At 27.9% G+C, this 24,983-nt stretch overlaps 1 protein-coding gene across 2 annotated transcripts in view; it reads right to left on the bottom strand.

Moving 5' to 3' along the window:
* LOC122854945 (homeobox protein homothorax) overlaps positions 1-24,983 on the bottom strand; it is a 194,321-nt gene that overhangs the window by 9,731 nt on the left and 159,607 nt on the right. For both annotated transcript variants that reach the window (XM_044155982.1, XM_044155983.1), the window contains exon 12: positions 2,375-2,433. In XM_044155982.1, coding sequence (XP_044011917.1) covers positions 2,375-2,433 — 59 coding nt within the window. The remainder of the gene's footprint in view (positions 1-2,374; positions 2,434-24,983) is intronic.

Here is a 24,983-nt window from a genome sequence, read left to right as displayed (position 1 = left end):
CAAGGCTTGTCCCCAGGGTGCGAGACGACGAAACCCATCGTATCTACAAACACACCCGAAAAGGGATCGGGCGTTATCGAGACAAGCCCTCTCAGCGACTGCGTGACGAATGGTTCGCGACTTGATTCGTTGGGGTCCAGACACTGTGTTGTTCTGCGCACCAGCTGAAATATACGATGACCCCTTCTTATTCATTTCCTTCTTGTTCTTCTTCTTCTTGTTCTTCAATTTCTCTTGTTTATTCTTTAGCGTATATATACACAGAAGTCATGAAGAATTTTAGATTGTACTGGACAAAAATCTTTTATCATTTTTTCTGTTTTTTCATAGTAAAATAAAAAACATTAAATAACGAAGGAGCTCAGTACCAAGACTTAAAAGTTGGTTGTAAATAAATATGTAACCTGCATACATTATATTTATATGTTTGGTCATGTCTTTGACAGTCGTAAATGACAATACGACTTTTTTTTTTTCTTTTTTTTTTTTTTTTGTTATACATCATGATCATCATAATACTTGACAGTTAAAGAAGCCGACTTTTGTTGTTGATGATGTTGTTTTTTTTTTCTTTAATCTTCAGCTGGTGAACTTTCAGATGACCTTTGAGGCTACCATTGGTATGTCCGAAGGCAACAAGAAAAACTCAATAATTATATTGCATTCTTAATTTGTGTTTAATAAAAAGAGAAAGGAAAAAAATATAATCTTTGCATGACATTGAGTGACCGATGTTTATTGAGATTATACAAAATTATTTATTTTAAATAATTTTTCTTTTTTTGTATTTTTTTTAACAATAAGAATTTACTGTTTAAATATATGTAAAAATAAAAAAAAGGAAAATAAGAAAAGTAATAAAATTAATTCTCATGAATATTACAGTTATTTGAAACATAAAATAATGTGTATGTGTTTGAATCACGAGCAATCAACGTAATGAAAGTATGATTGATGACGCATATGGGTCAAGCATCATTAGCCGAACGGTATCATGACAAGCGCATGGATTTAAACACATTACACATTAATGCAATCACCAGTGATAGCAAGAAAACATGATAAATTATGAGATAAATGCGTATTCTAATTATCATTTTTTTTTGTTTTAATATATATATATATTTATATATGTTATCCAAGTAGATAGTAATTATATTATTTTTTCTATTTCGTGAATAAATATATATGAAGTATATATATCATGATTCATGATATATTCATAAAGAAAGTGAAGAAATATCAGTTTCAATTCCCCCTGGCTATTTGAAAAATAAATTTGTTGGTCAGATATAAATCCACTCTGGGGTCTAATGTATCAACCATTAGTATTTAATAGACAACTTTTGGGGGAGTAAATTTACAAAGTCCATGTCACTTTGTTACTAAATAAAATAAAATTTATATTTTATTTATTAAATGGATAAGCTGAATTTGAGATTATATTTTCATTGTTTCAGAAGCGAAATTAAATTTATTATGATAAAGATTGGCTCAATGTTGATAGTTAAATTGAAAACATGAACTTCCACTTTGTCCATTTACCAACACTTGTGTATATATATTGTTTCATTCTCTGATATTTTGATGTTAAATAACTCACTAAACATGCCGTCCGACCAACACTATATTACTTTTGACAAATATTGATATACCTATAATATTTTGTGAAAATAAAAAAACAATTTCAGGGAGTTTAAAAATCGATGTTTGAAAAATCTACAAGTTCATATAGAAAATATGTATTTTTTTTTCATTTTTTTGAGAAAACCAAACAAGCTATAACATATAGTGAGTGTTTATGAGGGTACTAGTCGTAAAAAAAACGCGAATCACTTTATGTTTCGGCCGTTGGGTTGAACTGTTGGTTTTTTTTTTTCCACATGGTGAAAAACCAAGTGAGAAAACAGAAATATATATACATATATATATATATATATATATTTTAAAAAGGTTTTTTTCCCGGGTTGAGCACGTGTAGGATCGTAAAATTTGGTCTGATCACCGCTACCAATTATCCGGCTGTTATCTGGACGTTATCCACCTTTGTGTACTTTGCTCGTATTGCTCTTACCCTTAAGAAATAATATAATAATACGTTTTTCTTTTACAACGACTCTCTTGTCGCTTTTTACGACTAACGCAGTGATTCCCGCCTCGTAAAAACTGATATCTTGAGAAGAAAATAACTAGGGGGACATTTTATGTATTTTTGAAGGATCATTGCTTGAGGCTATGTCATGTGAATAATCGATTTGAATTGAAATTAATTATAAATCTTGAATTGAATTTTTTTTTGTGAAATGATGATAATTTTTGTGTTTAGTGTGTTAAGAGTGTAAAAATGAAATTTCATACAATAAATTTGACTTACCGGCTCGATTGCTTTGGTCAATCATTGGTTGAACAATCCTACGTCTGGCATTAATAAACCTGTGAACAATGAAAAAAAAAAAAATCATTCAATAAAGAATTGCAATTATAAAGCAAACAAAAAAACTTAACAAAAAAAAATTCTTGAGTAAACATTTTCTACGATTCTACATTTTTATATCCAGAAAAAAGAAAGACTTGTTGAGAAATTTCTCAACAATAATACATCTTGGTCAACATTTTCCAAAGAAAATAAATAATAATAATAATAATAATAATAATAATTGAGATAAAATTTTGATCGTTATATTTGTAAGAGAAAAAAAATAAAAAAAGGGGGTTGTAGGGGCGTACGTCTACCGACGTCAACATCGCGTTGCTTTAATGGGCGCAGACGCCGGAAGTGATTGGGTTTCTGCTCGACTGAGTCAAGTATATCTCATCCCCAAAAAAGCTCAACCACTTGCACAAGGGAGTTTGAGGTAGAACAGTGAAACAAGGAAAAAATTTGGCGGTTTGGCAGACTGGGCTTCAAAAAGGGTAGGGTGTGAAGAAAAAGAGAAACCAGAAGAAGGAGATGAACTCGAAGAATAAAGCAAGGAGTGGAAAAGAGGTAATAGACATGCAACGTGAAGTGAAACCCTTGTTTTGTAGCACATCTTTCTTGCTTAGTCTTACGCCTGGTCGAGTCCCAAGAAAGTCTTATGAATAATAATTATTAAACTTTCTCTTTGCTTGGTACTTGACTATATAGTTATATAGAATGAGCAGTACACGCGATAAAAGAGAGGAGAAAATGAGTGGAAAAAGGGAGTGAAAAGCACTGTGCAGAATGAGAGAAAATCCAAAGTAAGTCCAAGATCTTGTCTAACAGGGTAGTAAGAACCTTTCAATAGGATTAGTACCAAGATATTCAATAAGAGCAAAAGAGAATAATTATTTTATATATATAAAATTTAATAATTTTATGTATTTTTTAATGACTAGTTGAATTTATATATACATATATAATAAAATGGATATATATCATGATAAATTGATTGAATGATATTTTATTTTTCTATTTGGCATTAATGTTTATAAACCGGAATCAGGGGCATGCAGGAAATGATAACGCTGTATGTATATAAAAATGAAACTGGAAAATAGTTGAAATGCGTCCCCTCAATTTTAACAATAACACAGTAATGTGGCCTTGGATATCAGATGAAAGAGTATATATTCCTCAACGTTAACATAGCCCATTCTCAAGCCTCAAGTATTTTCAAGCACACACAAGCTTGCTGGTGGAAAACTCCTTTGGCAGCATTGGCGGCATGTCACAGACAGCTGACTCTCTCAGCTCCCTCTTTCTTCTTTGAGTCCTTTTTCAATCCTCTACTACTACCCTCTATAGTCTCCCTCTGGTGGTTCATTCATCCCCTTTATATACCCCTTCCCAGATACTGAAATATAGCCTGAACAATGGCGCACTACGTTTTGCTTTCGCAAATTCCATCTCTATTTTTGGTTTTTTTTTTTTTTTTTTTACTGACTTCTTTTTAGGACACTCTGTGAAACGGAGAAAAAAAATAAATCAAGAAAGACAAGAGCTTGAACTGGCCATGGTTTATGTAGCTCCCTCACACTTGACAAACAACAGAGAACCAGAGGAAAAAAAATACCTCATGAAAAATATCGTCAACCGAGGAAAACTTAACACAACGATAAAAATTTTACAGTTGGAATAATTTAAATTTTTCTCTCGTCTTTATTCTTTTATATTTATTCTATTTTCTTCTTTGGGACAGTATTATTTAATTGGTTTTACGAGGGGTTGATTTTTGTGAATCGTTGGATTCATGTATGATGACTGTACATTTTTATTCTGTGTCAAACAGTATCATCATGATGATCAAACATTTTTTTTATTTTATGATTTAATACAGCATTTTCTGTGCAATTTTGTGTTAGGTATATCAAGGGAAGATCTTGATTCACATAAAAATGCAATATCATCACAATTTTTTTTCAGGTTGTAAAAAAATGTTAAAGCAAATGAATAAACATTGGAAAAGAGGATAATCATTAGCATGATAAATAGTGTTTTTTTTTTTCAACAAGAAAGGTCAGCATGACAATGTGATGATAATTAAAAAGCTCTTTGTGAAAAAAGAAAAGGACAATGAATATATAATCACATTAAAACTTATGATAAAGTTATTTAATGAATTGCAACTGGCAACAATGGATGTACATATAATTTAGCACAAGGTATACTAATCATGATGTATTTATATTTATACGTAAAAATTATAATAAGTTAAAGTGAGATACAAATTGTTGTACATGATTAGCAGTGTTCAAAAGCATATATGTAGACACATATTTGTATGAAGGGGTTATTTTGATTTCATTTAAATATTTCTGTGATAAGTCTTGAATAGTATTGCACAGACTGTGCTGATGGTATACCATTAGACATCGACTAATTTAAGTGGAGTCAGGCCGCAACGACGTTGTATATAAATTTGTGTCTCACTTTCTCAATACAGTATAATATCGTTATGGTATATATCCATATATATATACACAGATGAAAGGAAGTTATTGGTTCAACAGCTGTTACTAAGCACAAGCCGGCAGTCGATTGTCACCGGCTATATCGTCTGTGAACCTTTAGGGAGGTCAGACTCATCGTCGTCGACGACGACGTTTCAACACTGCGACCCTTTTGTCACGTCCAAGGCGTCAGCTTGTACCAAGTCTCTTAAATTCTATCCTCATGAAGTATATGTTACAACTGCTGACGCTGTTATAAACTACTATGGCAATGGGGCTTTCACCCCATAATCGCATATTATTTTTAAACACTTTTTCTCTCATATTAATGCTATATAATACAAGATTAAATTGTCACACAATATATATATTTTTTTTCCATGAGTTTATTTGAGTCTTTATATATTAAATTTAATTTAATTTTTATAATAAGCCAAAATGTGCTGAAATTAAGATTTTTTTTATCTAAAAATTTTGTAAAATTTTTTCAGCTACAGTATCAAGTTTTGAAAAATCAGTTTATTTAAAAATTTAAAATAAAAAAAAACTTGTTATTGCCACCTAGGTCGTCAAACAACGTTATTTAGATTTAGATAGGTCTCTGGTTAGATAACGGTCACTGGATGGCCCTAAAGCGTCGCATTTACCATCTCTTTTGAACGTTTTATCTTTTCTCATATCTTTTTTTTTTTTTTTTTTTTTCATTTACATATATATATTATAATGTAATTTTTCTGCATATATATTTTTGATAGGATTTTGTTTCTTTAGGACAACTATCAGAAAGATATGCATATATATTTATATAAATAAAAATAAAAATAAATAAAATCAGAATATTTATTAACGCGAGATGGTTTATATGGAGAAACTGGAAAGGCAGGTTAAGGGTCTGTAAGACCAATCTTTTATACAAGTTGAGGGCCACTCAGTGCCGTGGGGTACAGCACATAATACACACATACATGGAAAACTTGTTTTATTTTTTACCTTTTATATCATTTTTTATTTTTTTATTCCAACTCTTGTGTGGTTCTGTCTGTGCCCAAGTGTTTTGCGTACGGAATTTGAATCCGCTTGTAATAAAATCTCTGGCTTTATGCGACAACCAAGTTTGTATAGTCTGTATATATTTTTGCTTCATTCCTTCCGCAAAAAAAAAAAAAAAAAAAATAATATTTTTAATAAATATGAAAAAGCATATAGCTAGAGTGTGCTCGAGGCGTGCCAGGCGAACCACGATGTAAATAATGCTGCAAAATCGCTACCAGATTTTTTTATTTTTTGCTCAGTTACGCTAGCTTTTCTCTAGAGAGAAAAACTGAAACATATGGAATATGAAAAATGTTTTGGATAAAAGAACTGTGTGCGAATGACAGTAAAAATAATGCAGATGAACAATAATTTAAATTTTTTAATATTTATATTATTAAAGATATATAATAAAAAAAATACAAAATAATTATGGTCAATAAAGTTTCAAAACATTGACATTGACAAATAAACTGAACGTAAATGATCCACGTGTGGCTACAGCCAAAATGTTGATAGCAAAGTCAAAGTAAATTGGATTATCAAGGGGATATTATCCACATAATATATGTATACGTATGCATATGTATCCAACACGTACATTTTGTCAACCATACATATATATATATATATATAGATATAAGTTGTATTCGAACATACATATGAAAATTTAAAGAAGGGATAGGTGGTTGGAGGCACACTGGGCTGAAGATTGCTCTGGGGAAAATAAGGGTGTGCGACCCGTCGAGATAAAGGGTGCAGTGTATATTCGTGTATGAGAGAAACCGGGGTAGATTGTACGAGGGTGAAAGGAGAGAAGAAAGAGGGGGGAACATGTTTTTCTAGACAATTTGTTCGGTAACATTAATCACCGCGGCCCGCCACGTTTTACACGAACAAAGAGTGGGTGATGAGGAGTGAAAGAATGAGGATGAAAAAGAGAAGAAAAATAAAATGAACAAAGATGATAAAAGATATTTTACAAATGTACATATGTAAAATACATATATAATATATATGTATATATTGTAATATCAACAATTGTTGACATATTTTTCGTTCACATTCTCATCTTGTATATATTTTGTGTATATAAAAATAAATAAAATTTAAATTTAATTATTTTATGCAATGATTTGAATATGTAGAATATATATTCACATGGTTGATATTGATAACTACAAGGTAACACAATACACCTTGTGGTGATGATTGTATCAAGAATTACTAATTTTGTTGAAAAAAAATTCTTTCATGGTTTGATTTAAACACATACAGATCACATAAGTCTGATGTATATGCAGAGGGTGAATTGGTGCATGAACGGAAGGGGATGATACAAGTGACTGCACACATTGTGCTGCAGCAAAACGAACTGATAGACACAAGAAAAAGTGAGATGCCTACAATGATTACCTACATACATCAATTTTTTTTATTTTTATTTTTATTTTTTCTTCACCATTCCATATTGCTTAACAAAACATTTTTTTTCTTTTTTACAAAGCCTAGCTGCATATGAGCTAGATGCTAAACGCATTTTTGTAAATATATACATATATGTATACAATTCATTCGGACCATTTGTAATTTTCATTATCTCAAAATAATATAAACGATTTAACTGCTGTATCACGTAGACAGTTAATAGAAGGGACGAGAGACAGTTAATTCACTGGGGACTTTCGTTTTGGGTTATATTGTACTGCTAGTTGGTATGAGTAAATTCTGATGAAAAAAAGATAAATACACCCATTGAAGATAAACGCAATTTGTCGATTTTATTTTCTGTATTTGTCAATTCACCTTGTGACTTTTGATATCTTTTTTTTTTTTTTCTTTTTTTTTTAACAACAATTTTCGAAAATCTGATGATATTGGCTGGTGAAAGTTTCCCTTGTCTTTCAAGATAAGTATACATCCACAGATGATGTTGGCATTTATTGACTACTTTAGGATCGTTTCTATGCGGAATACGCATTTTAGTTAAATAAAATTACCTGCCTTTTTCGGCAAAAGTCCAGTTCCATTCATTTTTTTTTTTTTTTCTATCTACAATATTATTATCACGTTCCATTTTATTGGATTAATATACAGTCAAAAAAATAAGCTACTAAAATAATAATAAAATGATTGATGTGATTATGAAATGCTGAGGGATCTTTAAATTGAGTTTTATATAATTTTTATATGTGCTATGACAAGAAAATCAAGTGAGAGAATAGAAAAAAAAAAAAAAAAAAACTCATAATAGATGTAATTTCTTGATGGATGTCGTAATATGCTTGTTAGCATGATCATTCTTTGGTTATCGGATTGTATTGTTATAATAAGAGATGATTGTGTCTATTGGTATGTGTTGGATACAAATTTATATATACAAAATTTAGGTTGCACGAGAAGTTAAAGGGTTGTTATATTTTGAAGGGTGAAATTTCTCTTTCTCTCCCTCGTGTTTGGAATCAGCGCGGGGATAATAACCCATTCGAGTGTAATCGGTCTCGCAAAACTCCATCACGTTTTGCTAATAGAGCCCGCGAGGGAACGAAATGGATGGATTGACCTCGGTGGCTTTATGGGCGGATACTAACTGACTTTCAACTCCTTTACCTTTACAATGTATATGAGAATGTGTATGTGTGTATAATATAACAATGTTTTAAAATTTAAACCTTGCACAAATTTGTATTACTTTATTATTATTTTTTAATTTTTAAAATAAATTTCTTGATTATCTTTGACTCATGCAGATTCAAAACAATTATAATTACATATATATGTATATAGTATATGATTTCGCAAATATGCTTGAGATGGTTAAAATTGTCGAAACAGTGTTTATTTTGTTAAAATAAATAGAAGCAAAAGTTTTATTCCAAACATAGATGGCACACCTGTGGAACAAAATTTGCTAAATGTTTACGAGTGTATTCAAAAGGGTAATTCTATAAATTGCATTTCTTTGTGTTACTTTTTTGAGTCATTTGTATATTTGTATATAGCTAAAATTTTAAACTATTTAGTATCATCATATCGTTGATATTACCATCGAGACTTGGAAAATTTTGGTATTTAAAATTTTCATGACAATCTTAATATAAGACTACTGTGCTTTTTTTTCATTCCCCTTTATGTTTTTTTTTTTTTGTCAACTTCTTATGACGCAAAAACAGTACCACAGACTTTCTATAACTATACGCAAAACTTACTCCCTTGATTTCCTTCTAAACTCCAGTATATTCCTTCCTTCCTTCCTTATTTCTTCCTTCCTTCCTTCCTTTATTTTCCCTACCTTTTATTTAACACCAAAACGTCCAAGATTTTGACTTTACTATAAACTCACACAATCACAATTCACCCGTACTTTCAACAATTTTCTGCACCTACACTCAACTTCAACTGAATTATGAATGTGCCCAATTACATCTTAAAAGCTGTGCTCCATTAATTTTCACAGCTGCTACCACTTAATTGGAATTCTAGGCTGATAATAACCCCAGTTATATGTGAATATTTGTATACAATATTCATAGACAGAAAACAAATTTGTTTTTTTTTTTAATTTAGTCGTTTAAAAATGTAAAATATATCCTTTAAAGTTCAAAATTTTCATTGATATTTTCAGCGTCCTTTCATTTGGAAAAAATTTAATTCAACAAGTTTTTGTTATTCTGCTTTGATATTTTTTTAATAAATATTTTGTCCTTGGATTATAAGTTGAAAAATATTTTTTCATTTATAGTTCCTTAGAAAAATTTCATTGAAATATCAAAATTTTTATTCTATTTCAAAATATTGGAATTAATTCATTTGGAACAATTCAGGTGATTTCATTTAATTTTCAAATGAATAAATATTTTTATGTTTTAAACCATAAATATTTTAAATTTTGACATTGAAAAAATTTGGATGTTTATTTCTTTAAATATGAAATAAATTTTTTTGTATGATATATAGGATATATAAATTGTAAATTGAAATTTAATTTATATTTTCATTTGTTATTTAAACTTATATTAAATATTTCAATATATATTTTCACCCAAAGTCAATTGATATATACGATAATTTTCATTATTAAAAATTGGAGCTCTTTGCCGATTGCGTGTGGCTGTTGAAGCATAACAGATGGACAATGTCGATGATTATGCTTTCAAACCACACAAAAGTCAGCAGGTTGTGGCATGCTCTAAATTATATACACATCATAATGTATGGATGTATGTATATATATGAGCAAAACCATCAAATTAAAAATTATTTCAGCTTTTTACAAAAAAATATTTTTAAAATTATAGCAACTGTCTATAATAATTTTTTTTTGTTTGCAAATTATTAAAAATAATTTCATTAACTTTTTGTTCATCAATATTTAAAAAATTGTTATTGTTATTTTGTTTTTTTTTTTTTTCTTAATGACTCTGAGTAAATTTATACAAAAAATATTTATCATTTTTTTTTTTTTGTGCAACAAAACACCAAGAATAATTGAAAATAAAAAAAAATAAAAATAATATAATCGTGGAATCCTTCATACATAACTTTAAAAATAATAAACGAGAAAAAAAAAATGTAAAAATTTAGGGACTTGTTTTTTGATGTTGTCTTCGAGTTATGTAAGTTGTGATACGATCTAAAATGCTAAGGCGAATTTAAATCCAACGTTTCGATTTGGTAGACACCATATATGATGGTGTTGGTGTTTTAATCTTTATTCAATTTTTACAACAACGAGTTAGCTACGCAGTGACCTTGTCGTTAGTATTTTTAATTATTTTTTTTTTTTCTTTTTTTTTTTTGACTCGAGTACCAATGTTTTTTTCTTGCCCAATAAATATTACACAAGTCAATAATCCTACACGTATACAAAGAAAGTATATATATACAAAGAAAGTTTATATACAAAGAAAGAAAAGAAAAAAAAAAAAAAATGTTGGTAGACGAAGTAGCGCGTCGAGAAAGCCGGGAAAATTGAAGGGCAGACAGAAGGAAGGTGGTTGAGTGGGCGATCAGGGAGGTAAAGAGGGTGGAGGGCAATGGCCCGTGAACCACTGGGCTCAGCGTAATGACGCGGCTCTCCTTTCAAAGATTGCATTGCCAGGAAAAGCACTGTGCTGGCAATATCTCGCTGGCCTTTCCCTATTCCCTACTCATATTTTATTTTTTTTTTTTCGTTTTGCTCATATATGACTTTTCTACATTCTGTATTATTCTCAAAACCGATATCAACTTTTTTAGTAATTGTATTAAATTTTATTATTGCATGAAAATAAAAATATTTCTTGAAGTTGAGTTATTTATATTTGTTTAAATATATATAAATAAGAACATATAGGATATAATATCAACAAATATTTTAAATATATGACGACAGATATTTTAGCTTGATCTTTGTGATTTTATTGGAAAAAAAAAAAAAGTATTTTCGGTTGCATTGGCTTTTGATTGATGGACATGTGACCGTGTGTCCGTCGACATGGTTTATCCGATAGCTAGTCATTTTCCGGTGCAAATACGTATATATATTACAAAATGTACATAAATATCGTTGAATCATAAATAGCAGAGGGTGGCGTTGGGTGGATTAGTTTAAATGTTCGATGAAATAAAGCAATAAAAATTGACAGACAGAAAATCTCACAAAAACATTGAAGAGATCGTATATGCGAGTAATGCGAGAAAAAAAAATATAATATCAATATCATGGATGTATAATTTTTTTTATCTAAATGTATTTAACCATAAGTTAGTAATATTACTCAATTTCGAAAAATAAAAAAGAGATAATATAAAAATTATCAAAATAATGAAATTTTTAAGAAAACTTCTAGAATAAAAAAAAATTTCTATATATTATTAGGAGAAAGGCAAGTCTGTATTTGCACATTCACTATCGGCTGTGTTTCTTCTTTTCCCTCTAGATAGTTTCACAGTTCATCCCCTCATTTCTAAACCCAACCACCACCCTCCATCACCATTCATGCCGGGATAGACTAAGGGAGAATCTAGAGGGGAATTGCGGCAGGCGGCGCTAGGCAGATAAGAGAATTGCACTGTCAAGCCAGAATGATATATTTGGCCAACATTTCCATATAGCCCTGGCACAGGCGCCCAAGCATCACACCATATACTCTTACACATTCTCTATACCCATTCCAATACCAATTTTTTTCTTCTTTTAATTTAGTCTTTTGTATATATCAACTATTTTATTTTTCTTTATTTTAGATATATATATTTTTTCTATAAAAAATTGAAAAATTAAAAGGAAAAAATAGTGTATAAAAAAAGAAAAAAGTTTGAGTGCAAAAAATTTTTAGTTCTTTGAGTCGCATCAATAAAATAACTTGGTTTCCCTTAAAATTTGATATATACTAAAAAGTTTTAAGCTGTTTTTAGACAAAGTGAATTACTAAGTTTACGGAATCTTCTTAAATTTAGAAAAAAATTAATAATTATAGAAAAAAAGAAGATACAATTGATATTTTATGGAGAAGATATGTCAAATATATATTCATGAAAATTATTATAAATGCATTGTAAGAGTTAGCTACACCTTAATGATCATTCAGTATGAAAATAAAAAAATTTTCGAAAAATAAAATGAGATGTTTTCAACGATACTGTATTTTCTTCATGAAGAACCCACCGTGTGGCACGTCAGAGTGACCTCCTGCTGATCACCGCGTGTGTTAATTTGAATCAAGAGAGATTACGTAAAGACTCCCCATCGCGAGAAGCCATTTTGTATAAAAATGTCGATAGAAAATATTTTTTTATTTGACCCCAATGATAATGTCAATCAATTTTAAATTTTTTAAAAAATATTCTTAATGGAATTTTTTTTTTTTTATAATTATATAATTACTAGTGTAATGTATTTTAATATATATATATATATATATATTTGTATATGAAATTTGCCGTATGAAGGATTGGCCAATGGACACTACGTAAATGTCACTCATAATATCAAATATTCACGGAAGCATAAAGCAATTTGCTTGTAAACGGAAGAACATGGAAAACTGAAATATTCACAGAATTGTTTCAGATACAAATAAAAGTTATGAGTGAGTTTAACAATGTTATATTGTATTTACACACAGATATATAGTGAACAATTGTTTGATATATGACCGATAAAATGATGATTGTATGATGCTCATAGAGTGGACATTTGTCTTTATACATTCATAGAATATTGTTTTCATATGCACGCATTGATGGTCGAAACATCACGTTTCCCTTTATGTTATCATTTCCGAATTTAATCATCCGTGTGCTTATGTCAAATATTATTTATATCTTATAAATTTCAAGCAAAAAATATATATATTTTATTTTTCATCAGTACTTTTGGCTATACTTATTTGCACCTTTTTAACGATATGACGAGTAAATTATGACATAACATCTCTAGAGAATACAAAGTATGAAAAAAATTTTTTTTTTCTACCATGTAGAAGATGAAAATACTAAGAATCGATATTTACGAGATTTCTTTTTCTTAAAATGACCCATGGTCAAGCAAAAATAGTTCTTTTATTCGCAGCTTCTCTTTTCCCCTAAGTCGACAGACAAATATGATTTTTTTTTTTCATATATTTTTTTCGTTCGCGATGAATCCCTCACAACACGGTCCGTTGATTTTTTCATTTTTTTTTTTTTTCAGCGTCTTACCGAGTTTATCTTTATTTTTATTTTTTATCTTTGAATAGCCTTGTCCAGATTCTTGACGTGAAAACGATGAAGGTTTTTTTTTTCTTTTTTCTACTCACCAATTTATCAGGTTTATTATATTATTTTTCCAGTACTCACCTGAAACATGAAAAAAAAAAATTAAAAATTAGATTTTATATATTTATAAGTATAAATTTTTATTGTTGTTATATTATTATAGGATTTTACATTAAAATTATGATAAAATATAAGAAAAAAAATTCTTCGCGAGAGTCTCTCTACTTGTGTAATTTTTCCTTACCCACACCTTTATTTTCAGTTTTTTTTTTTTGCACATAATTTAGTTTTTTTATCATACAGACACTAAGTGGAAACTTGCAATATTACTAACTTGAGAATAGATATATAAAATAAGTGAGTGAAAAAAAAAATAAAAAAATGAACAGTGAAAATGAGGGAAAAGAGGAAGAATCCTTAAGAAGACGAAGAAGAAGAAGGTAAAACAAAGTCAGAGTGCCGGTATACATGGAGAAAGTAAAGAGCTTTTTCGGTTGTGAGGGTATAATTTAGGTAGCAAGAAATTGGTTTTCTCGACAATGAAATAGAATTTTTTTTTTTTTTTTTAAAAAAACACTCATTTTGTTTTTGTCTTATTACTCCAGAAAAATTTAAACGAGTACTTGAAAAAGCAAAATAAAAAAAAAAATTGTGAACGAAATTGTGTTTTTGATTTATACTGTTTTTTTTTATTCAAATGCACACGCACATGTATGTATGTATGTATGTATATATTTTTTTTTGGCTTACTATCAAGATAATGAATAAAGAAGGTATTGGAAAGAGGAAGTTGTTGATGTTTATGCATGGCTGGTGTTGTAATTATAAACATTGAATTATCCTGATTTCATGTATCCTGCATATGATCAAATTTATATATATAATACATTATATATACAGTATATTTTAAGATAATAAGAAGCCAACCATTGTATAATTATTTGTCTGTATAAACCACAATTCATCGGTTATGCATTTTTTGAACTTTCACTTGTAACATAACGTCTGTCAAATGAACTTGCCACACGTCACTCAATCTGACGTAAGAAGACACCGCGTAGTCTTTAACTTTAATTTAAAAAAAAATAGAATAAAATTGCACACGCAGTTGAACTATTACCACCATAAGCAACTTGCAATATTTATATATATATATAAAATTTACAAAGTCATGCGAGTTTATTTTTTGTATATATATCTTGGCATTTTGTTATATCCTAGCATGCACATACAAGTTGGCAACGATTTATGTTTTAAAAAAAATAAAACAACCCTATCAACTGTAATTTCCTAGTCATGCAATAATAATCTATGGGGATAATAGTTTTCGTAGGGGTTAGAAAATCACGCACGCGACTACTTTTGACAAACACCAATATGTATGTTACTTTGTTTTTTTTTTCTTTTGTTAAATGAGTTTTTGTGTTCAATATGATTTATTAGGTGTGAAAATCAAATTGTTATGTTTTATAATAATAGTAATGAAAAAAAATATCTATCCTGGCTTTTTATTTATACAATCATCAATACACAATTAATCAAAATAATTATTAATGATAATTGATAATTAATTATAAAAAAAATAAAACAAAACAAAAGCTGTCGATAAAATCAAATCATCATTAAACAAGTAATGATAATAATAAAAACCAATGATGTCAATGACTTTGTGGTTGTTGACCACATGATAGGGGTGTTTTAAAAATACAAGAGGTTACAGGGGTATGTCGATGGTTAAAATGATGGCCATGCAAGTTAACGTGTCGACATGAATCATAATTTTATTCTGAATTGCAGCTAAAAGTGGTTTTTTTTTTTTTTTAAATTTACAAATTTTTTTAAAGAAAAAGTTTATGATTCATTGGTAAAATAACATGCCAGTTTATGAATTTTTTTTTTTTTTTCCATTAACTAACTGAGAAATTTAAATTTATGCTATAGAGAAAATTTTCGTACAAGATGGGTTGAAAAGAAAAAAAAAAAAAAAAAAAAAAATTGTAATGGAGAAGTGAAAGATAAGCTCTGTGTTTTTTTTTATTTTTTTTTCTCTTTCGTTTGGCGTTGGATCGAGCGCACAATGTAGACATCTCGAGAAGTGAGGTTTTAAAGAAAAAAAAAGAAAAAAAAAATGGTGAGGTCCAAAAGCCCAGCACGAGGTATGTGAGTCCAAGGCAATCGTAAGTTAGGATGATGGTAAAGAAGAAGATTAGCTGTGTGGACATAAAGTTCTAGACTTACGACGTAAGATTCACGATAGCTCCCTCATGGTGGGTATGAATGCATTTGAAAAAATAAATAAAGTAACAAGGTAAAATGCAAGTGCATATATGCATATCTCTCTTCTTTTGTACCACAATATATATAGATATTTTGTGTTTCTTCTTTTTTCTCTTTTCGTTTTTTATAACAATAATTTTACATTTATTTATTTTATTTCATTTTTGGTGGATATATTCTTTCATGACTCAATTCGAACTCCCACTGTGACCAACCTGTCTTCCAACAGTGTCTTTATTTCATATACATTTATGTCGATATCAAAAATACTATATAGAAATATATACATATATTGATGATTATTAAAAAGACAATGTTGAAAATTATCACACGAAATATTTTACCATTTATAAATAAAATGATAATTCAAAAAAAATATAATAAACAAAGAAGACTATATGCGGATATATTTTCATTTTTCTCATGTAAATATCATGTTTTATTATTATCTTTAAGTTATTTTATATATGTATGTATTCAGAACAACGTTACTGCTGGACAAGTCATCAAGACATTGCTTACTGACCCTGCAACTTACAAACAAATACAAAGAGATATACTTGAATTTCTTGATGTAGGTGTAAAAAGAGACAACTGACCGTGAAATATATCATGTGACTTTACACGGTGATCACAAATCACTTGGACCTCCTGTTGGCTTCTCATCATGTGGGTATAGAGTTAAACTTGAATGATATAAAACCTTTCTTTTTTTTTTCTCTTTCATATTTTTTTCCGATATTATTTTTAATAATAATGGGGAAATTTTTTTTTCTAATATTAAATATTATATATACATTTAAGTTCATTTATAAAAAATGTTCAATTTAATTTTTGATGATGTATTTTGAATAATAGAATTTTCTTATGAATAATATTAACGAATATCGTTTGAATGATATACAAAGAAAGAGTAAAATAACGTTAAATAAATAATAAAAAGTCGTTTCAATGTCTGGGCTGTTGTTGTGGTTCAAAGTGTTCGAGAAAATAATGCTCAATGGAATGTGACCCATGCACCTTTAAGGTACGTGTGTGGTTCAACACAAACAATATATATATATATATATTGTTTTTTTTTTTTTTTTTAACTTAGACAAAATGATGATCATTGCAAGGGAGATTTCAACGATGTAAAACATCTTGAATATCGTCCATTGCCTCTAGTGAGCAAGACGACGCCGATGAGAATTTGACAAATATTTTCTTATTTTTTTTTCATATTTTTATTTTGAGTTATATTATTTTTTAATTTTTTTTTTTTTTTGTTATTTTTATTAAGATTGGATATGGCATTCATATATGAGTGAGTAAATTCTTCGGTCTAGGACATTTTATTCTTTCAATGATAGGAATGTGTCTGACCAGTAGCGACGCTGAATCATTATAATGATTCGTATCTACCTTATATTTTATTTTTTATTTTTCTCTCTCTTTTTTTCTTTCTCTTTCTTTCACCATCAACATTTTAAGCCATTCTTTCGAGCCGGTCTTTTCTCAGCTTGTTATTAATATCGAATAACGAGATGCTCGAGAACGAGTCAAAGGTATTCATGCTATGGTATTCTTTATTAACGATGCGTATACTTTTTAAGATTGTGTCTTTACAAAAATAAAATAAAAAAAATACTTGAGGTTAAATTTAAAAAAAAAAAAAAATCAAAACGTGTGAGGTCATCGTGTATATATATATGACAAAAATCTATAAACGTATAGACCAAATAATATGATGCTTATTTTCTCAATTCAGAAAAAAAAAAAAAAAAACTTGAATAAATATTAATTTGAGAAAAAATATGTAAAAAATGATTCACATGTCTGGAATATCATTCCACGATCTTAATGTGACTCTTATTGTAACTCTTTCATTGCATTAGTATATGCTATACTAATAAAACAAATGTTTTTGTTATTATTTTTATTTTCATAATGCATCGAGCTTAATGAATGTGAATAAAACCACATTTAAACCTAATGATTATTGATGAGACTTTTTATATATATATATTATTTTATGCGATGCTTTTAAAAGAAGAACGTTCATCGCGACATTCCTTTTGCCAACAGACGAAAAATAATATTATTATATGTATATAAAAAGAGGGTGCAAGACCCTTCCTCCCGCTTTCTCCCTTCACCCTCGTATTATGTTGTATTTCAATGCAAGACTTGTTTGTTTTTTTTTTTCAACATTTTTATTTATTTTTTTTTATTAAATAATTTCATGTGGAAATTTAATAATCTAATTTAACTGTATAGTCAATTAGATATAACTTGAAAATGCAGCCCCTTTTTTATTTTAATTTTTTTCTCTTTTTTTATTTAATTTTTATTGTATATTTTCTCTTTCGAGTACCAACTCCCGGAGGCTATGGTGTCATTGCAATGTACAAACAGTGTTATCCAATCTCATCAAAAACTTGACAAAAGGATTGATAAAGAAACTCAATTTAAAATATGTTTGAATAGAATAGGGGTTGTATATATTACTCATTCAATATAAACAGTATTAGTTTAGCCATTCATTATATGTCTAAAAATACAAATTAGTTAAATATATTATGACACTATTTGTTTTATAATTTTATTTATAACTATGTTGAATTTGCATTTGTATTGAATTCTTATAATCAAATAATTTATTACATCAGTAAAACATCTTTATTAGATTTATATGTTATTTTTAAAAATAAATTAAAATAATAGCTGCTATTTTAAAATAAAAATTATAGTTATTTATGATTTATTAAAGGTGAATTTTATTTAAAGATATAAATTCTATTTTATATATATATATATAAAATTATATCATATAAAAAGCGCAAGTGTATATTGTAGGGTGAATCGGTTAAGTGTGGATTTAATCCTTTATCCCTCAAAACATTGTATATTAGTCTCGTAAAAACTAATTAAATGTCAGAAAATAGCTTTTGTTAAAAGCCTCATTTGCCTTTTATCTTTGTGTTAAATAAAATAACATTAATTTTTTTCATAATATATATATTTAAACACATTGTTACAATTTTAATGATGAAAAAAAAAATGTATATATTTTTTCGTTTTAAAAATGCTTCTTTTAAATAACAATAATCGTTTATATTTGACAAGATCAGAGGATTTAGCAAACTGTGGTATTCACAAAGAACTCTACGTTGTTTTTTTTTTTTTTTTCTAATTTCAAATTTATAAACCGAGTGAGACACGGTATATGCCGTTATACAACATCACTGAATCATTGTTAGTGATAGATCGTGCAGCTGTTGGTTTTGGCTTGTCAAAGATCACAAAGTTACAAAAATAGTTTATAAGCAACAATATATGTTGCCTTTATAATTTTTATTATTTTTATTTATTAATTTCATTATTTATTTGAATGTAAATTTGATTATGGTGCTTCAGGTTTATATATAATAAAATTTATAATTGAATTTTTATTTTTTTTACGATATCTTAGGGATACAATCTGAATAATTTTGAGGATTTTGGGTAAGATTAAAGTATGATTATCAGTGTGCCATTTTGTATGTGGAGTTTATATTATGAGGGATCGACACGAATTAAATGAAAGACCAGTAGCAGGTATATAACCAGGCCAACAAGTTTACGGTTTTAGTGATGAGGTACTCAAGTACCGGGTTAAAAACTAGCTACTGTATAATTACGCCACCTTTACCCAAAAATTATTTTCAACTAAATGACTTGTTATTGCCAAGGGCCTTATATATATATTTTTTTTTTTTTTTTTTGATGAATTAGTTCCTAAATTGTGAAAAAAATAAAACACTAAAACATCTGGTTTTCTCGAAAAAATACAGATTTTTTTTCTTATAATTGATAATTTCATTTTGATATTATATATTTTGAAGATTTTATAATATTATTTCATTGTAAATTGATGGTTTAAAAAACTGTCTAATGTTAACGTTGAATTTCAGCTAGTGAATGGGGGAAAAAAGGATGAAGGCAAAACGGCTCTCTTGGGTGCGATTGAGGCAACCTAATAGCTTGTGGAATTGCCTCTAAAACACCTTTTTAATGAACTATTGCTGGGGCAAATGAAAATGGAGAAGACTACAACTACATTAAATACTATATACATTTTTTTTTTTTTTTTATAAATCTCAAACTTAATATTTTTCTTTGTCCAATCTCGAGTAGAAAAAATAAATTTGAATTATGTTAAAAGTAAATATATTAATTACATTTTATGAAAATTATTTTTTTAAATTATATTTATTTAGAAAAAATAGATTCGGGCATTGAATATTAAATTTGCACATCTAAAATAATATCAATATAGTTTAAATTCATTAAAAATATTATTTCGATTCGTAAATATTTTATTTTCCTATCCGCTTTTAATATAATTAACTGCAGGTAGATTTTTTTTTTCTATATTTTGCCTCAAATTTAATTGAATTATATTTGTTTTTTTCTGAATTACAAAAAAATAAACAAATAAATGTAAAAAAAAACATACAATATAGACTGATATATAACAACTTTAACGTCTATCCAAGCGAATAAAAGTTTTCTTATCACAGGTAATTATAGGATAAAGTTTTTTACTGCCTCAGGATGTTTCCTACAGGGTCAGCAAAAACAATAAAAAAAAAAACTTTTTGATGTGAACAATCTATAGTTTTTTTTTTTTGTTATTTTTTTAAATAAACGTTATTAGTTTTGTCTGTAATGTTGTATGAAAATTCAAATTGTTATTAACTCACTTTTCCAATTTTATTTTCTTCACCACCACTACGTCATCATTTTTTATGAGCATTTTTTGCTAATTTTTTTTTTCTTTTCTATATACCAAGGATCTCATATACCAAAAAAAGTTTTTTATATTTTCCTTTTTTTTTTTCATGACCCACCTCTATCGATCGTTAGCCAAGATAAGTAACGAAAACTTTTTTTTTTAATAATGAAAAATTTTTTTTTATAAAGTTTTAAAGATGATATGTTTACTATATAGAAATAAAGTTTATTAACGTACGAGGATATGGCGGAGTTAAAATTTGGTGTAGTCCATAAATAGTTGAGGGACATTGTAACAAGATATGAGTATCATCATACATGATATTTTGAATATAGTTTATTTGGTAGCGGATGTCAGTTATTGCTCGCCCACTTGGATGTCATTATGTCATCATGATTCTCTTCTTCGCATATCAACTGAATAAGTTGACATAAGACGCGTGCGCATATTGAGAGAAATTATTTACTCATATATTAAACATCAACAATATATACGAATAATAAAAGTATATCTATATATATGATATTGTTATTATTTTTTATTTAGACTTTTTGTTTTTGTTTCAAGCTTTACGATGCTTGATAATATTTATCAGACACAATTGAAGTTCCGGTGACACCTACATTAATTATTATTATTACTGTTTACCATATGTCATTTGGTAATATAATGTGTCTTGTCGTCTTAACCAACATCAATATAATTCATGAGTTCATCATATATTATTTTGGTTAAATTTACAAATAAATATTTTGAGGAGTAAAGAAGATTATATTATATATGTATATGATTCTTCAATCTCTTATTTTTTTGAACCATTTCAATTTTATAATAAGCTTGCTTTGTTTTTTTTTTTTATATTTATTTAAAAATAAAAAAAAAATAATATTATTGGAGATGACAGATTGTAGGTATAATTTCGATTGGTAGATATTTTTTTTTTTTGGATTCACGATTTTCCTTAAGAAGGATTGTGCTCCCCTGAGGAAAATACTTTTCTTGGTTTCAGGTTACATTTATGGGAGTAAAATAAAAAAAATATATATTATTTGATATTGGGCTTTTTTGTATATTTATTCATTCGTGTAATATCATTCGATTCTATCGTCGAGGGATCTACAAAGACAATCTTAAATTTGTTTTATTTTGATTTCATGAATTCTTTAAACACATGGAAGAAATTTAATCATCAAATATTTTCTATATACAAGTTCTCTTTATTTTCGTTAGGTGATTTTATTTTATTTTATTTTTGACGAAGGCGAGACAGAAAGCATCTCATTTACGTTATATACGACCTAATAAAAGCTTAGTTACGACTTTTTTCCCGTCTGTACTTGTATTTTTATTTTTACTCTGCGCATAATAATTGTTATACACAAACTATATACTCAAGAAGAACTAAGATTAAACGAAGTACCATTAAATTTGAGCAAACATCCGAGCATTGACTGTCATGATTATACTCCAACATTCCTAGACATTGCAAACTCCAAAAAAAGCTCTTTCTCCTTGATTTTTAATGAAACAAAAAACAACGCATAAAAATTGTCTTACGGATATATGTGGTGTATTTTTTTTTTTTGATTGAAAGTTTTAATCTTAAAAACAAAAGCCATAATAATGGTAGTAATAATAACAGGTGTAGGACACCACAATAAAAAAAAAAAAATTAGAGAAAAAAAAAAAGGTAAATGAAAGATATAGAAATAATCAACGTTCTCATGAAGACACATGCTCGTGTCCACAGGGGTACACTATGTGTATCACGAAAAGAGCGTCGTAGTTGTAGTTGTTGTTTTTGTTGTTGTTTTTTTTTTTTTTTTTGATGTTGTTGTTATGAGAGACACGAGGGTGAAATATATTGTTTGACGGTTGATCGTTGTTGGAGGCTCACCACACTGCTCCAGGGGCTCGTCTGATTGGGTCGCTGAAAAACATCTGGCAGTCTCCCGTAGGGCTTACCAAACGACAATCATCCTACAATCGTGCGAGGTAATGTCTCGAGAGATATCTTCATCTTATGAGATCCAAAAAATAGTAGATTTTCGTCACCATAAGAAATATGACGGAATATATATACACTTGTTGGCAAGAAAAAACAAACAACTCAAAAAATATGACACTTATATTTTCTTGAAAATTATATGTAAATTTTTTTTTTTTTTTTGATATATTTAATTTATTTTATAAAGTCAAAAGAAGTATTACATTCAATGATAATGGATCCTTTGAGATAAAGAAAAACTATAAAAAGTAGAAAATGAACAGAAATCGTGAATTTAAATAAAAGAAACCGCGCGGCAATGATGAAAGCATTGTACTTTTTCAATGGCCTTTCGTTTTTTTTTTTTTTTTTCTTTTTTAAGTAAAAAAAAATTCATGAAGATTGTATGAACATTTAAAATCCCTTCTACCAAACAAATTTTTCAACATTTTTATTTTTTTATATTTTATACAAACATACGTAACATTTCGCAAAAAAAAAAAAAAAAAATTATACATCTTCGTTTTTTTTTTTTTAATTCTCGAAAAAGACCTGTTGTTTTTTTTTTTCAATATAAAAATAAAGTTATAAAATTTAATGTATAATGAATTTAATTGAAAGATCTCTGACATTTGAGATGATCTGTCCGAGTATTTGCCTGTCACTCAAAAAAAAGCTTAGAAGGGTTCTTTCACTTGATTCAAGTATGAGTAATAAACGTAATAATCCGTTGACTAAAAATAAATATCGTGTCTCGTTACACTTTCATCAACTTATAAAATTCAGAAATTTTATATGGTAAACCCTTTTATTTGTTAATATCATCGACAACAATCACTGATGATCGATCATGATCGAGCACACTGTATTTGCGTGCCTTTTTCATAAACACCAAATGGCATTTTATATATTTCTTGTGTTAAATAGTAAAAGGGAAGAACAGAAGTAACGTGTTAGGGTTAAGAGCAACCCCTATTATTCTATAGAATAAGGGGAAAAAAAAAATTCGATTATTATTCTTTAGGCGAAAACTATTTACAAAGTCGATGCTAATGGCATCAAGAGATTTTCTGTATCCCCTTATATGTTTTTATCAAACCCCTTAATTTCATGTTGTTCACTTGGATTTTTTTTCTGTAATTATCACATTGATATTTCATGTTATATTCTCATTAGTTGAATAATTAACATAAAAATTTTTCAACAGGAAATAAAAGAACAATTATAAAGTATAATTTTTCAAAATTTACATTTGCAAATTTATATATTAATGTTATAACAGATAGAAAACTAGGTTAGTTATAATTGTTATACTCAAGTGGAACAAATATGAATGTGTAAATTATATTAAAAATATAAATGACATTTATATTTCGACATGAAAATTTAAAATTTGGATGCTTAAATTTAATTGTCATTTATATTCATTTTGAAATATACTCAGGCAACGAATCGGATCAGGTAGATTTGGCAAATTTTGAAGAGGAAAATATAACGGAGAAATTTTTTCATGGCAAAGAAATGTCTAAGAAAATTCAGAGCAATCTCGCACTAAAATGATATGTTAAAAATGATAATACACACGATTTTTTAAATTTAAATATTTTAATTTTGTATATTTTTTAATTTATTAATTATTATAACAACTAATAACACTTGAGCAATTATATTGACATTTTAAAATCCCCCTTTTTTCAAATTGTGCTTTCGAGAATTTTAGTTTATCTTGAGCAAATTGTTGTTGAGTTGAAATATAGGTTGAGGTCGATATCAAAACTTTGTGAATTATAGAGCTTTCAGAGTTTATGTTTGGATAATTTCTATATATAAAAAAGAAAATTATTTAATAGATGAGAAGGTTATTAATATGAAACTTGTACTACTAGTTCATTTTTACAAAAAACTTATTTTGTATTTTAAAAATTAATATATATGTTTTAGTTTGGAAAATGAAAAATTTATTATTTTAGGTAAAATAATTTCTATAAATGATCAACGATTTGATTATGACAATAAAGAAACATGATGCCACGCTTCATCAATCATTAAGAAGGAGTTTGCAAAAAAAAATATTGTCATATGGTCCATAGAGCACATACATATTAATCATGGATTCAAGTATCCAAGAGTTTGAACATTCTTCATCACAGAAAAGAGAAATTGTTAAATAAACCAACACCTGGTTTCATGTATGACATGTTAACTTGCGGGTGCCAAAAACTATTGCAATATCAAGTACAAAGACCAATAAATAACGTCTTGTTTATTAGGCCA

The sequence above is a fragment of the Aphidius gifuensis genome, linkage group LG4 (assembly GCF_014905175.1).
Source record: "Aphidius gifuensis isolate YNYX2018 linkage group LG4, ASM1490517v1, whole genome shotgun sequence".
Taxonomy (NCBI): Eukaryota; Metazoa; Arthropoda; class Insecta; order Hymenoptera; family Braconidae; genus Aphidius; species Aphidius gifuensis.
The sequence above is the reverse complement of the archived record's forward strand: the minus strand, read 5'-3'. Positions and strand labels throughout refer to the sequence as shown.